The following is a 15459-nucleotide window of genomic DNA, read 5'->3' as shown; positions in this document are numbered from 1 at the left end:
GCCTGATCCTAAATTGTGCAAGAAGAAGTTCGTGATCTGAACTACAGTCAGCTCCAGGACTTGCTTTTACTGACTTTATAGATGTCTGTCACCTTTGTCTGCAAAGGATGTAGTCAATCTGATTTCAGTGTTGTCCATCTGGTGAAGTCCATGTATAAAGCCATATCTTAGGTTGTTGGAAGAGGGTGTTTGTTATGCAGAGCGAGTTGTCTTGGCAAAATTCTATCAGCCTATGTCCTGCTTCATTTTGTTTTCTCAGGCCATGCTTACCTGTAATTGCAGGTGTCATCTGACTGCCCACCTTAGCATTCCAGTCTCCTATGATGAAAATAACATCTCTTTTAGGCGTATTGTCCAGTAGGTGCTGCAGATCCTCATAGAACTGATCTACTTCAGCTTCTTCAGCATCTGTGGTTGGGGCATATATTTGGATCACTGTGAGGTTAGATGGCTTGGCCTGAATTTGAACTGAGATCATTCTATCGTTTTTTGGATTGTATCCGAGCACTGCTTTAGCCACTTTACTCTTAATTATGAGGGCTACTCCATTTCTTCTGTGGTCCTCTTGTCCACAGTAGTAGATCTGGTGGTCGTTTGATGTGAAGTGGCCCATTCCAGTCATTTCAGTTCACTGACGCCCAGAATGTCTATCTTTAATCTTGACATCTCACCAATAACCACATCCAATTTGCCCTGGCTCATAGATCTTACATTCCAGGTTCCAATGGTGTGTTGATCCTTAGAACATCAGATTCGCCGTTCACCACCAGCACCGTCAGCCACTAGCCATCCTTTCGGCTTTGAGCTAGCTGCGTCATCATGTCTGGGGCTTGTTGAACTCATCCTCTGTTCCTCCCCAGAGCATTTTGACCATCTTCCGACCTGGGGGTCTCATCTTCCGATGGTATACCAACATATCTCTGGTTGTCCTGATCCATTTAGTTTTCACGGCAAGAATACTGGGGTGGGTTGCCATTACCTTCCCCAGGGATCGCATTTAGTCTGACCTCTCTGTCATGACCTTCCTGTCTTGGGTGGCCCTTCACGGTTTAGCTCATGGCATCATTGAGGTGCTCAAGCTCCAGCACCACGACAAGGTAACGGTCCTTTGCTGAAGGATCATTTATTTATTTATTTATTTATTTATTTATTTATTTATTTATTTATTTATTTGAATAGGAAATCTAAAAATGACACATGAATGCTAAAATTCTTTACAATGCTTCTTTCAACATCTCTTACCTACTCAATCAACTTTACAATATATTGGATAAGACTAATATTTCTCTCTTGTTCGAAAGACAAGAGATTAAAATGGAGGGTGACAGGAGACTAAAAATGAACATACTTGTACTATTATCTCTCAGTAGAATTCTCTGCCATAAAGGGAATGGGGGTGCATTACCTACTGTCAGATTTAGATAGGAAACCTGCTGAATGATGGGTTTTTGCAAAATATTTCTGTTAGGAAGATCACAAGACATATTTAGTAAATATTTACTAGATTTATTTCTTAAGTATTTATACCTTAGTCTGTACCCAAAAAGGCTTCTAAAAAGGCTTATATGTAAATCTTGCCTATGAGATTAAAAACAGGAGGGAGGGAGGGAGTAAAGTCAGCCTAGTTCTATGGTAGAACCAACGGGATGTCCGTTCCCATCCCTGCCTCTGCTACAGCCTTATGGAAGCACCCAGAATGGTCCTGCTGCTACTTTATCCAGTTATGTTCTGATCAGTCACAATTCTAACAACAGGTGATGGTACAAACAGAAGGAGAACATTAGGCCCAGAGTTCTGGTATCAACAGGGTATCAAGATGAGATCACAGTTACTCAGAATTCAGTAGCTAGAATTCAAGGTCATAGTTACTAATTCTGCAGGCAAGGCAGATGGAGCAAGTTGTCTTAGCATTGGTCTGGGGATTTAGAGTTTGAGTTAGATGTACGTTTCATGCTGTGCTACCTTTGATCAGATAAAGGATTGGTATACTTTAGTGTTGCTGATGTTTTGTTTTGTTTTAATGCAAGAGACTTTCCAGCTGCAGGTATTGTTCATGTCTTCCCAGGTCTACCCGACTCATCTGAGATATCCATTTCTCTGACTGCAATAATAAATGGACTTCCTTGAAATGCATGTTTCAATGCTGGGGATCCATTTTAGAAGGACTGCAAAGTGGCTCCTCATCCATCCGGAGTTTGTGTTGTAAAAAGGTCTAAACTTAGAATGTCTAGTTTGGAGTCAAGATCTAAGCTATGAGCCAGTGTGTAGGAAATAACAATAACAATAATAATAATTAGATAATGATAATAAATTCTCATTTGCCAGTAATGAAAAATTGGTGGAAACATATAGTTGAAAAGGTAGTAAAAAAATAAGCAGGTTAAAATATTGTGGGATTTCTGAATACAAAATGATAAAGTCAAATTTAACTGTGGTTGAAAAGAAGAAAGTGTAGATAACTGATGTGAAAATATCAGGGGATAGTAGAAGACAAAGAATTGGAGAAGATCACAGAGTATCTGGATCTGAAAATTGAAGCTGAAAGATTATGGCATAAACTGGCCATGGTGGTCCCAGTGGTTATCAGCCTTGAACAGCACTTAGAAAATCTGTGCATTGACATTTCCATCTGTCAATTACAAAAGGCCACACTGCTTGGATCTGCACATATACTATGCCAATCCATTATGACATCCTAGGTTCTTGGGAAGAACGTGACGTGAATGGAGGCCAACACCAGCTAAAGAACTGGCAGCTGTGATTTCATGTTGTTGTGTATAATGATGAAGATGATGATACAGCACAGCAGCATGGGGAAATATTTAAATGTTACTCTGTGTCATACTCTAAATGCAAACTTGGCATGTATACATACATCCTTACACACACTAAGACAGCCTCATTTTTTTTTAACTTGGCAGAAACACAGTCAAGGTATACTCAAGCCAATACTCAAGCTTAGCTCTTTTGGACTCCATCTGGGCTGATTATCTGTCTCCTGAAATCATTTCTCTATTGTAATCACACATAGTGGATTAACAATGCATTGTCTTCTAAGAACACCTCTTCTTTCTCCTTCTCTTTCTTTAAGTAAGAGAAAACCAATTAAAGCCTTGTGAATGAATTTTTTTAATATTTCATCATCAGCTATGTTACTAGCCTATATATAGAGCTGGAATACCACAGTCATGGTTAAACCACACAGCTTTAATGCTTGTCACCCTGGATTGGACAGGTTATTGAAGTCTAGACCCAGATTCCTCCTGAAACTTGGTTTTTCTGTGGACTGGATCAGACCCTGGCTCTGGTTCCTGACTTTACTCACACTCCCCATGAATCTGGTTGCCTGTAGCTACATTAAAATACAGACTGTTTACTTCTTTGACTCTTTTCTTCTTCATTTGTATGCAGTCAGATTCTTCAGTAGATATCTGATTGTTCATTTATCTTGTATCATGCATGATACAGTGCAGTTATATCAGTATCTTAAAACTGTCTGAGAGCTTGAACAGATTAGTCCAAATTAATCATGGCTTCATTATCTGTATGGTCCTGCCATGTGGTAAGAATTTTATCATTTATGAGTTACAAGTAAATGATAAAATGGTCATAGCAACCACAAAATAGCCTTAGTTAGTTGTTTATCACCACACAATCTGAGTGTATGGCCACACTTCCTTGTCCAACCACACTACTGTGAGCTGCACTGCCCCCTCCCAAATGCTATCAAACAATTGGGGAAGTGTCCGAAGGACAGAATGGGTAAAGCTTTTTCAACAGAATGGATCTCTTTGAGCTTATAGGACTTCATCTCATAAGGTGAGTGGGTGTTCTAGGAGTGGTCTGCAGACCACCATTAGCCAACCCTTTTGCCAACATGGAAATAATACTTGGAAGGGGGCAACATGGTTGCAGGTTTGGGAGCTGTCTTTCTTCACCCAATTGAGATGGTATGAATTAAAATATCTGCATAAGACTTTAACAGCACAATTGGGCAAGAGATGGGTTTTCAACACATTACAATTGTTCATTGCTAAGGTACTGGTAATCTGTTTCACATGTATCCTGAATCTACATAACAATCCTGTCTTTCTCTCCCTTCTTCCTCCCCGCTTCATCCCAGTTTAAATCCTATATTAGTCTAGCCACTTTATGCATCTGATGAAATGAGCTGCAGCTCATGAAAGCTTATGTCTTTCAGTAAAAATTGTTAGAAAAGATGCTCCCAACCCCCTCCTGATTTTTTGCACAAGGTGAGTATCTCTATACTATCTGAACTGTTGAATGGTATTCTTGGGATCACTTGCTGCTCCCTCCATCTTCTACACTACATGATTCCATCCCCACTCACTAGGATCCTCTGGGGAGACTTGTCTTCAGCTTCTGTAGACTCAATTAACATGACTTAGGGTTAAAATTTCTATACACCCACCCCAATTTCCCTGACAAAATGAGAGATCTGATCACCTTCTCTGAGATTATAGTATGTGATGGGAATCCATTCTTAAAACGTTTCTGAAATCCAGAAGTCCATCTTGTATGCATATAATCACAGACCATCATAGAAACATATATAGGATTGTACTGTTCATTTCTTCACCTCTCATTTGCAAACTAAACTCAACCAAGCTAAACCAGAGTTTGTATTAATGCAAAGGTCTAGGCCACTATTCTCCCTACACTGACATGCTTTCTGTCCTATGTATCATGTACTCTAAATTTATTTTGCAAGCCTCATGCACATTGCTTGCATCATCAAAATCAAAACAGCTGGACCATCTATATAAGGCTGATGTTTTATTTGTTACATTGACATCTGTCATTAAAAGAACTGCACACCTTGCAATCCTGGTGTTAAGGCTTGATTATTTCAGAAAGATAAATGCCATTCTTTGAATATTATTATCTAGAGCAGAAATACTATCAGTAGGTTGAACTTTATCTTCACCTTCAAGTCAGGATATCTTCAATGTATCTCTGAATACATGGTAGTGCAAGAGAAACTAGCATTAATGGTTTCTTCCCTCCATGAAAATCTAGCAGTTTCTGCTGTTTATTCAAATTCATTAAATCAGATTTAAATTTGCATATAATAATCTATTTTATGTGTTACTAACAATAGTAGATTAACATAAACATAATGAATTAAAAAAAAACAAGACAACCAATGCTATTCATTCGTGAAACTGTTTAAAGTGAAGCAAGTTAAGTATATAGAGCAATTTAATAACAAAATTACCTTGACTGTTCAAAATAATGCAGACATCTATGACAGTCTTTAAATAAACAAGGCCTACTAGCTGTACAACAAATTATTTATAAAAATGATAGATTGATAATAAGGCTTCAAACAGCTCTTTTTTTTTTTTTTTACAAATATTTTGTTCTACTAAGGATTCAAACAATTTTATTTTCAGGCAGAACATGTCCAATTCTTAAGTGTATTATTTTATTTTTATAACTGGGGAGGCAACTCCAGAGTTCTCTGCCATCCAGATTTCTTGATCTACCTCTCTTTTTACCTCTAGGTTTTCTACTAGAAGGGATGCGGTGGCACTGCAGGTTAAACCGCTGAGCTGCTGAGCTTGCCGATCGGAAGGTCGGCGGTTCGAATCCACATGACGGGGTGAGCTCCCGTTGCTAGTCCCAGCTCCTGCCAACCGAGCAGTTCGAAAACATGCAAATGTGAGTAGATTAATAGGTACCGCTTTGGTGGGCAGGTAACGGCGTTCTGTTTAGTCATGCCGGCCACATGACCACGGAAGTGTCTACGGACAGACAACGGCTCTTCGGCTTTGAAACTGAGATGAGCACCACCCCCTAGAGTCGTGCACGACTGGACTTAATGTCAAGGGAAACCTTTACCTTTACCTTTACCTTTCTACTAGAAGCAAAGTCCCAGAGATGGTGCTGTCACCATTTTTTTAGGTGTAAACTCCAAATGCAGGAAACTCCTATGCAAAAACACCATAAATCTACTACTATTCCTTATACTTTCTATAAGGAAAAAGTAGAGTTATGGGTGTTTTTATCTTTAATAATAACTTTAGGGGATAAAATAATTTTCTAATTTAAAAAAAAGTTAGAAAGCAGACTTGCTTCCAAAATCCAGCATTATTTTTGTTTCCACGAATGGCCTTGCAGTCATTTTTATCTTCTAATAATGTTTGGATGCTTGGGAGGTATGCCTACCTGTTCAGAATTAAAGACAAAGGAAAAATAGTAGAAAGATGAGAAGCAGCTTGCGAAGATAAAAGCACCCTTACTAATTTGCCATCCAGCAAGTGCATGTTTTAGAACTGGTCTTGCCTACCATTTTGGCAGCTGTTTGTCAGTGAGCAAGCCTTTCCATAATGTCCATTTTGTAATTATGTCTACAACTTGGTCTCAACATTCCTCGTATGTCGATCAGTGCAAAAAGGTTGGGTATCTCTATGCTACAGTAAAACCATGAAATTAAGAGATAGAAAGATGGTTTAATGTTTATGAAACTACCTCTGCAAGGACAATTTGGTTGAGAAGACCAAGAACTTTGACAGAGCGTGAAAGATGCTATAATGTGGTCATGTCCTCTTAAAGTATTTGTCTAATTAACTTGAGTGGTCGCAGCAATTATTTTTGTTATCTCTGACAGCTGAACTAAAAGAACTTAAATGTAGTTGTTTTTCAAACATGGAAAGGCACTATAATGAGGAAGAAATATCCAACAATATGTAATATTAAATTTAAGTTGCAAAGAAAAGAAAAAATCAAAATAAATGAGGGCACCTATGCACATGCTTTGATTTGATAAGGACTCTGGATTGTATCTAAAGAAGCATGCCTAATATCTGTTCAATAATGTCTTCAGTGTATTGACTGTAGTAGCTTATATATAACTAGCAATGGATAAAATGAGTACTAAGAGGTGTAATATTAGAAATCTGTTCTGTAATATTTTCTTCATTTGCTATGCTTCTGAGCTTTTTAAAACAGGCAACAGAAGTTAGTATGGAGGAATTTTTGACATCCTTCTTCCTGTATTTCAGCAGAATTTTTTCCAATTTAGTTTGCAGCTGAAGTCAAGGAAGGATATAATATATGTTATAGTTGTTGAAACTGTGATGGAACGTACAATAGTTGTAGCCAAAGAACTGCAGAAGCTGAAAGTAGTACCTCAGTTTATTTAAAATTATATTAATATACATCATTTGAATTAATAATATGGAAGAAACTTCTTTGGGGGCACTACTAGATCAGCCATAGAGGCATAAGGAGGAGGAGAGAAGGAGGAAATCCTGTTATATACATTGACGTCAGCTTATGAAACTTAAGTGGAAACCTTTAAAATACATCCTTTTTTCATAGTTGTTTCACATTTATAACTAAAGCAACAATATTGGATATTGATAAACTTAATTCTAAAATGATGACCTTTTCTATAAACTGAGAAGCAAGTATTTGAGTTTGCCACAAAATGAACTGTATTTTATGGCTGAAACTTGTGATCACTCGATCACAAAACATGTTATCATGGTAGGAAGCAAAGCTTGTTCATTTTGTTTTCCCACAACACTTTCTCCACTCTGGCACTCTCCACCATAACTTGCATGCCAAGACATCTCAGCTTAAAAAAAAATGTAGATAATAAATGAAAAAAATGGAGAGACCAAGGAAAACATTAGCAAGGCTGCTGTAGCCCAGCCCTCAATCTTTGTTTACGGAAAACAATCTATTATATATTTCACTGATTAAGGTTATGAAGAACTATTTTGTGCCATTTGCTGTGGAGACAGAAAAAGAGAAAAAGCAATTATGTCTATTCAAGTGCTAGTCGTGAAAGAAAAATCAACAGTTGCCTTATATATATGCGTATATTTTATATTTGCCGTATCTAGTGCTAAGAGGACTCACATATTGTATCTGCTTATGCTCTATTCTTTATCCTGCTAATTTGGATCGCCCACAGACCCTGCTGATCCCTGTTGTAGTGAATGGCCTTTGATTTTTGTAGGAGAGTAATACTACAAAACTCTCTCCTTTAACATGCACATCTAGTCTCCAACAAGCTTTTGGTGCAAATACTGAGCTGTGGAAAGGTCTGATTCCTCCAACTTTCTGACAGATAAAAATTATGTAAATGAAGCTATGTAAAATCAAAGTACAAATTATCGAGACAGTCTATCTATGCAGGGGAGAGAAGGGGTTCACACCATTCACTCACTGTTATTTCAGCCCCACTTAAGTTCAGAAGTCAGAGACAAATCTACATATGGAATCCAGAATTGTTGGGATTAATTAAAAACTTCAGTCTAAACTTCTGTTGTAACTTATTGAATTGTGACATCACCCCATTGTTCAAGGAATATCCCAGGATTAACTGCACTGGCAGAACTGTGTAAACTTAGTTGTATTATTCCACGGACTTTAATGTTGGTTGAGAAAGCTGCACTGGTAGTCTATAAACAGGTTAACTTAATGAAAAATATAATAATAAGCTGCACATTTTCAGTGTTACTTTTGGATGTCTACTTCAAAGTCCCAGCACCATCCTTACTGCCACAATATACTTATAATTCTTCAAAGGAATGCATATTGCTATCTTATTTCAGGTCAAATTCCCATACCGTCTATCCTTGTACGATATATTCAGACTGATTTCAGCTTCTAAGTATCTCAGCGAGAGAATCTTTCTCATTATTTACTGCCTAATCCTTTTCACCTAAGAAGCAGGGATAGCATATGCATATGCAAGGATATTTATTTATTTATTTGTCTATTTTCTATCCTGCCTTTATTATTTTTATAAATAACTCAAGGCGGTGAACATACCTAACACTCCTTCCTCCTCCTATTTTCCCCCACAACAGCAACCCTGTGAGGTGGGTTGGACTAAGAGGGAGTGACTTGCCCAGGGTCACCCAGCTGGCTTTCATGCCTAAGGCGGGACTAGAACTCTCAGTCTTCTGGTTTCTAGCCTGCTGCCGTAACCACTAGGCCAAACTGGCTCTTCTGCCCAGAAAGCAAATATTTCATCCCTGACCTTTCCTAGGTAAATGATAGCAGCACCTGCCCTCTGGAATGAGGTTCCCCCAAGATTCAGATGGCCCCTATCCTGGTGGTGTTTTGAAGGGCCTTGAAGACCTAGCTCTCCTTCCAGTCCTTTATAAGGGTGAGTGAAGCCCCCTTGGATTGTGAGTTTGTTTTGTTGTTGTTGTCTGGTCCTTGTCATCTTTGCCATCTTTTATTCTTTATTTTTGTTTCTTATTGCATTTTTTAAAATGTTTTTACTTGTAAGCCATCCAGAGTCATTATGAGTCAGGTGGCATTCAAATCTGATAGATAGATAGATAGATAGATAGATAGATAGATAGATAGATAGATAGATAGATAGATAGACAGACAGACAGATAGACAGATAGACAGATAGATAGATAGATGATAGATTTTCCATAGTTAAGCATGTATGATCTTTACATTTGATTTTTGTTATGTTTTCAGCAGTAAGCAGGCAAGCATGTACTATGTTCAATCATCATTCACTTAAGCACAGGAAAGTCTTACCTTAGTGTGATCGGTACAAGGACATCCCTGTTAATGGAGTGATTGGCAGTCACTGTCAAAATGTTCGGAGAAGGGCCACAGCCAAACTGAACAGTTGGCTTCCCATCCATAAGGTAAAGATGAAGGAAATGTTCTTCTACATATTCATCACTAGCTTTAAAGAGAATGAAACTGTATTTATGTAACACCTACACAGAGATAAAAAGTCCAATTCTTGCTCAGTTTTCCACTCAGTTTTGATTTTCTCCAACAGGCTCATATTCTCCTTCCTTCCTTCCTTCCTTCCTTCCTTCCTTCCTTCCTTCCTTCCTTCCTTCCTTCCTTCCTTCCTTCCTTCCTTCCTCCTTTCCATCCGATGGTGGAGACATTTTGTTTCCTCCACTATTTACAGGATCTCCCACCTTCCCGTAACACAGAACATGAGATAGTTTATCTATTTTTTATATTTTTGTGTTTCTTCCTGGTTCACCAATTTCTTTTCATTACAGTTCCTAATCCACTCAGTTGTGAGGATTTCCTCCTCTTTTTCATACTCCAGAGACCAATATGATACAGACCAGTTCTCTGTTCAAAAGAAAAAGTAGCTCATGTTTTAAAAAATAATTTTTGTATCTCTACAAACCTCAGTTGCACTTTGTCTATTGACACAGTCTCCAGGAGTATGTGGGGATGCAGTTTTCAATACATTCACATGAACATGGGAAAACATAAATTAATACTGGGAAGAATATTTGAAAAAAACCCTGCAGTCGTTGTCGTCATCGTCGTCATCATCATCATCATCATCATCATCATCATCATCATCATCTTCAATTTCTGAACATTCAAATTATATTTTTCCAGTGAGTGTTCCATGGTGATCAGCACATAGTGTTCTCTTTGGACCTTTCTGCTTTGAAGTGTGATGATTATGCAGTAATGACTGCAAAAACAAACGAACGATGTTTGCACATAAAGCCTCTGGCACCAGTACTGGTATTTGCTGAATGTGATCATTACTAACATGATGGTTCTACATCAGTACTTCTGCTGAATTTCTTCGCTCTGTGGAGAATGTCTTTAAATGTCCCACTGGCATTTGAGAAACATTAAGAATCTTGAGCAATGCAAAATTATTTTTTAATGGTGAAGAGCAACCTGGACCTACTGTATTTTATCTCTGTACCTCACAACCACTTGTGAGGCCTTCCAGAAATTATGGGAGTCTGCCCTAGTTTCTTTGCTTATCTCCAGAGCAATGGGAAAGCAGAATCACCTCTCAACACAGCCAAGAGAATTTTGGAAAAAAACAAGAAAAGTAGTTCTGATTGATACCTCACCATCCTGGACCATCAGAACATCCCTTCACAGGATTTGGGTCAGAATCTGATTCCTGGACTGACTGGATTGACCTAGTCGCCTATTAGAGATAACTTATTATTGCCTGAAGGCTACAACAGACAGGCTGCACTCATGACAGAGAACAGACTACAAGCCCAGTGTTATGATTGGTCAGCTAAAGATCTTTCAGACATATAAGCAGGAGATTCTGCATGGGCACAGCCTACTAATGGAAGAGAACAAAGTCTGATGTCAAGTATCCACATGATCCTTTGAGTTGGTCATTCCGAAGGGAGAAGTTCTTAAGCAACAGAGAGGGAGGAATAAAGAAAATGAAATATTGAGAGCATCTTGCCACGAGCCAACTGAAACTTGGAGTCATCGCTGATGGTAAATTTAAGATAATCTCAAAAACAGAACATTAGAAATTTTGGAATTAGTCCTGCAATTACATATGAATGTTTCATACAGTATGTTATACTCAGCTGAAGTAAGAAAAACAATGAATAAAAAATGATTTTGTTCTTTCAAGTTTGCCATCCAGCTGGACTATATTTGCATCTAAAAAGGAAGCAAAGATATGCAATTGAAACTGCAACAAATACTCCAGCTTTTGATCCAACAATGCATTTTTTCTTTTTCAAATATCAGCATTTGTGAAAGCAAAAAGACTTTTTCTTATCAATAATTTGTTAAAGGAATGGGTATAATTTGCCACCTGGAATATGGTTAAATGTATATCTCAAACTTTGATCATGCACACTGTGGTAAAGTCTTAGTTCTTTTTTCCCCCACAGAAAACCCACACAAGTCCACTTATTCAGTTATTCTATATCCATTGCAAAAATCTCCAAATTAGGTCTGTTCAAGGAAGAGTATTCATGTGTCTTATCTATCTATCTATCTATCTATCTATCTATCTATCTATCTATCTATCTATCTATTTCTGTGTGTGTCTGATAATACTTTCTTCAACTCTTTCTCTCATACCTCAGCAAAGTTTGTTGTACAAGAATCAGAATTTAAAAGATTTGTTTAATGGTAAGTAAAGCTCTTTTTTTTTTATCTCAGCAAGCATACATAATGTCTGTTCTATTACAAAGAAGTCTGTTTCAAAGTGTATTATTCTTTCAACAAAGTTGCTGTCCTAAGATCTCCACTTTTACCATTCCAATATATCAGTTAGCTCTTATACAGAAAAATATATGTTAGAAAGTTTGTACATTTGGCTGAAGGATGTGTTGGGTCCACCAGGAGTATGCAGACATACTACAATTGGCTTATTAGTTTATTGATTTATACAACTATTTGTATGCTGCCTACATATGTCCACTTCTGCTTGTCAGAAGAAATCAAGATCCTAGCCAGCAAGCAATCAGGGCTTATCATAATCCCTGTCGAAGGTTGACGCTGGTGAGGTGGCAAGCAGTGCTGGTTGGGCCAGATACAACTGTTGTATAAACAGGGAGCAGGTGCAATCCAGTTTCAAATCTGGAAAAAGAATGATCAAGAGTCTTGGCTTGAAAATGCAGGAGGAAAGTAGGCTGCAAATTCTTGCTGTTTTCCTAGGACATCAGTTTAGGTATTGAGGCCTTACCACAAGGTTTACTGACAGACTGCAATCCATGGAAGTGAGCACCACTGAACACAGCAGGGCTTCTTTCCGGGGTTTAAGAGACTAGAGGCTTTGTCAACTGAAAAATGATCCACACCAAAATTCTCATGATCGGGTGCATATGGGAAAATATTTTGTGAATGGCTTGCTTATGAGAAAGTGCTTACTTGAAAAGTCAGAAATCACCTTTATGCAGTCTTGAACATCTGTGGTGTGTGGTTTGCAAAATCACCATCTGGCTTTGTTCTGCTTTTTAGCTCTCTGCTGGGCTGTTGACTAAAGTTGTCCCAGAAGTGTAAATGCAGGATGCCTGCAGAGCTTAGTGCTGTTATGGATCTGTCTAGGGAAAACAACAATGTTTGGGGAATCTGCAGTGTAACAGCTCCATTGAGAATAACTGGGTATCAACCAGCAGGCGAGTTATGGCTCCATGGTCCAAAGACATATGTGTCATGTTCACTGTTCCAATGTTACCATTACATCGTAACGTTTCGCATGTCATTTGGCTGATGCGTGTTTCATCTGGGAGGGGAGGAGGATTCCATCTCATGGGATTGTTATATGTTAGTAGCTGGATTGGAATGTGTTTGGGTTATCTCCTGTGTTCAAGGTTCCTTTCCCAGGACATCAGCAGAAACAGTTACCAGCACCTGGGGGGGGGGGGGAGTTTGCAACGGCAGGGCGTGGGGAGGGATTGCGTTTGAGCTGAGGGTTTTTAGTTTGTATTTGGTGCGCTTTTGCTCATTCTCAGCTTTCTCTGTATTTGCATACTATTCTTTAATAAATCAGATATCATTAAGTTCCTGCTTGTGAGTCTGAGTCTATTAGGGTAGGCAATCCTTACAATATGGCACAGTGAATGAATCTGCAAAAGTCATCCCAGCATATAAGGCCCTAGCAGGGCTATTTTAAGGCTCTGGGAGGCCTAGGAACAAACTTCCATTTTTTTTCTCAATGAATTTGATGTCAATATAATTTATTGTCTATATCTTTGTTATCTATTGAAGTCAATGATCCAGTTAATAAGGAGCTCTGTGTAAAACTAAAAATACTGAAATTATTCTTGGAATTAAATCTTAACTGATTGGTTTCAGTGAGTTGCGTGAAAATAAGCCATATTTTGGGTAGGGTTCTTTTCATATATAGGTCCCCCCCCAAAACCCCTTTCAGCCACAAACCCACCTGCTAACTGAGAATTCTTCTTTGGTGTCTGTTATTATGTGAATGTTCTGTTATAGAATACTAAAGTTGCAAAGGGGCTATTGAGGCCATTGAGTTCAACCCCATGTTCAGTGACTGAATCCAAACTAAAGCATCCCAGACAAATGGTTATCTAGCCTCTGCTTGAACAGAGCCAATGAAGGGGAGCCCACCACCTCTCTGGATACTTGATTCTACTGTTGAACTGCTCTTACTGAAAGGAAGTTCCTTTTAACATTCAATCAGAAGCTGCCTTCCTGTATCATGAAACCATCGTTTTGTGTCTTGCAGTCTGGAAACAGAGAGAACAAGCCTTGATCTTCTGGTATGTGACATTCTTTCAGGTATTTGAAGATTGCTATCATATCCCTCTCAATCTTCTTACATTCTCTCAATATCAGTATCCTCTATTTGGCTTTACAGGACACAGTTTACAATCAATGCTATGATCATCCTTGCAAGAACTCCAGGGAATGGCAGCAATTTATTTGACTCCTTCTTAAAGGGTGGTTTCCAGAACTGCATCCAGTATTGAGGAAGAATCTGACTGAAGCAGAAAAACGTCACTTTCTCTAACAAAAACTCAGTGGTGGTTCTTAGACTTGGCTGAGCTTCACAAAGCTCACAGACTTGAACTCAATGGCTGACTCCCAGACTCCAGGTATGGCACAGTTAAGTAAGAAACTTTATTGCCTTATTGACTTCCCTCAGTCTCCATGAAGATGCAGTCCTTTGCATATCCAGTTAAATTCTGGCACTACCTTTTCCTCCTCTTTATGTGGGTTTATAGAACTTTTATCTTGCATTTTTGGCCTTGAAACTGGGAGACCTGATGGGATCCGCAGAGGGTCAAAACAGACAAGATGGTAGTTGTACATAAGGGACAGAGCTTGCAAAATAATATCACTAAACACATTTTATCATTTTGACAAAAATTCTGGTTGCTGAAGTCCGCATGACTCCTCTGTTTCTTGATAGCTTGGCTAGTTGATTTATAGGTTGTTAGCTTTGATATGCAGATCTAAGTGTCCTATAATCTGGGACAGCTATATCCCATTATCCAAGTACATTCTTTGTTTCATTTATTAAAATGAAATTCCTCTATTCTTGTTTACTTCAAACCCATACTTCAAAATCACTGTGGCCTGAAGACTCTGACTGAATGAATAAACTGGAGCCATTTATTTAAAAGCTTAGTCCCAGGGGAGGGGGTGGTTCTGTTCTACCCCATTCATCTTCCAGGTGAAGGGGGACATCTCCCATTCAAGAACAGGGGGTGAAGCTTAACTCTTTCACTAGAAGTACAGATATATCCAGACCCCCTCTAGGGAAGGGAGGGTGGAGATGATAGGAAAGAATTGGGCAGGCTTTTCTTTCTGAGACTCACAAATGTTCTGCTACATGAATAAAATAATTATACTCACCATAAAGAAGAGTGCCATTTAAAGCCGTTGTCTTCACTGTCAAGTAGATTGTCACTCTGTTCCATTCTTGCCCTGATGCAAATCTATTCTCCAACAGAGATGATAGTGAAGGTAGCTCTAAATAGGAGTTTCCACTGAATGATGGAAAGAATAATGTAGTATCTGGAGCAAACAAAAGTAAATGATTGTTAAAAATTAGATTTATTATTATTATTATTATTATTATTATTATTATTATTATTATATTTACACACTGCACATCTCACTATAAAATGACTCTGGGTGGCTTACAAATAATTGATTGGGGTCCCACCCCCAGAAAGCATGACCCCACACCATTGGTCCCCTGCAAGGAAT

General features: G+C 38.4%; 1 protein-coding gene across 1 annotated transcript in view; it reads right to left on the bottom strand.

The window, feature by feature from the left end:
• Nucleotides 1–15459, bottom strand: part of LOC134493463 (protein eyes shut homolog) — a 529249-nt gene that overhangs the window by 140989 nt on the left and 372801 nt on the right. Inside the window, 2 exon segments of the mRNA XM_063298062.1 lie at nt 9544–9697; nt 15103–15264. Of these exon segments, the coding sequence (XP_063154132.1) occupies nt 9544–9697; nt 15103–15264 (316 nt within the window).

This window comes from Candoia aspera, chromosome 1 (assembly GCF_035149785.1).
Source record: "Candoia aspera isolate rCanAsp1 chromosome 1, rCanAsp1.hap2, whole genome shotgun sequence".
Lineage (NCBI taxonomy): Eukaryota > Metazoa > Chordata > Lepidosauria > Squamata > Boidae > Candoia > Candoia aspera.
The sequence above is the reverse complement of the archived record's forward strand: the minus strand, read 5'-3'. Positions and strand labels throughout refer to the sequence as shown.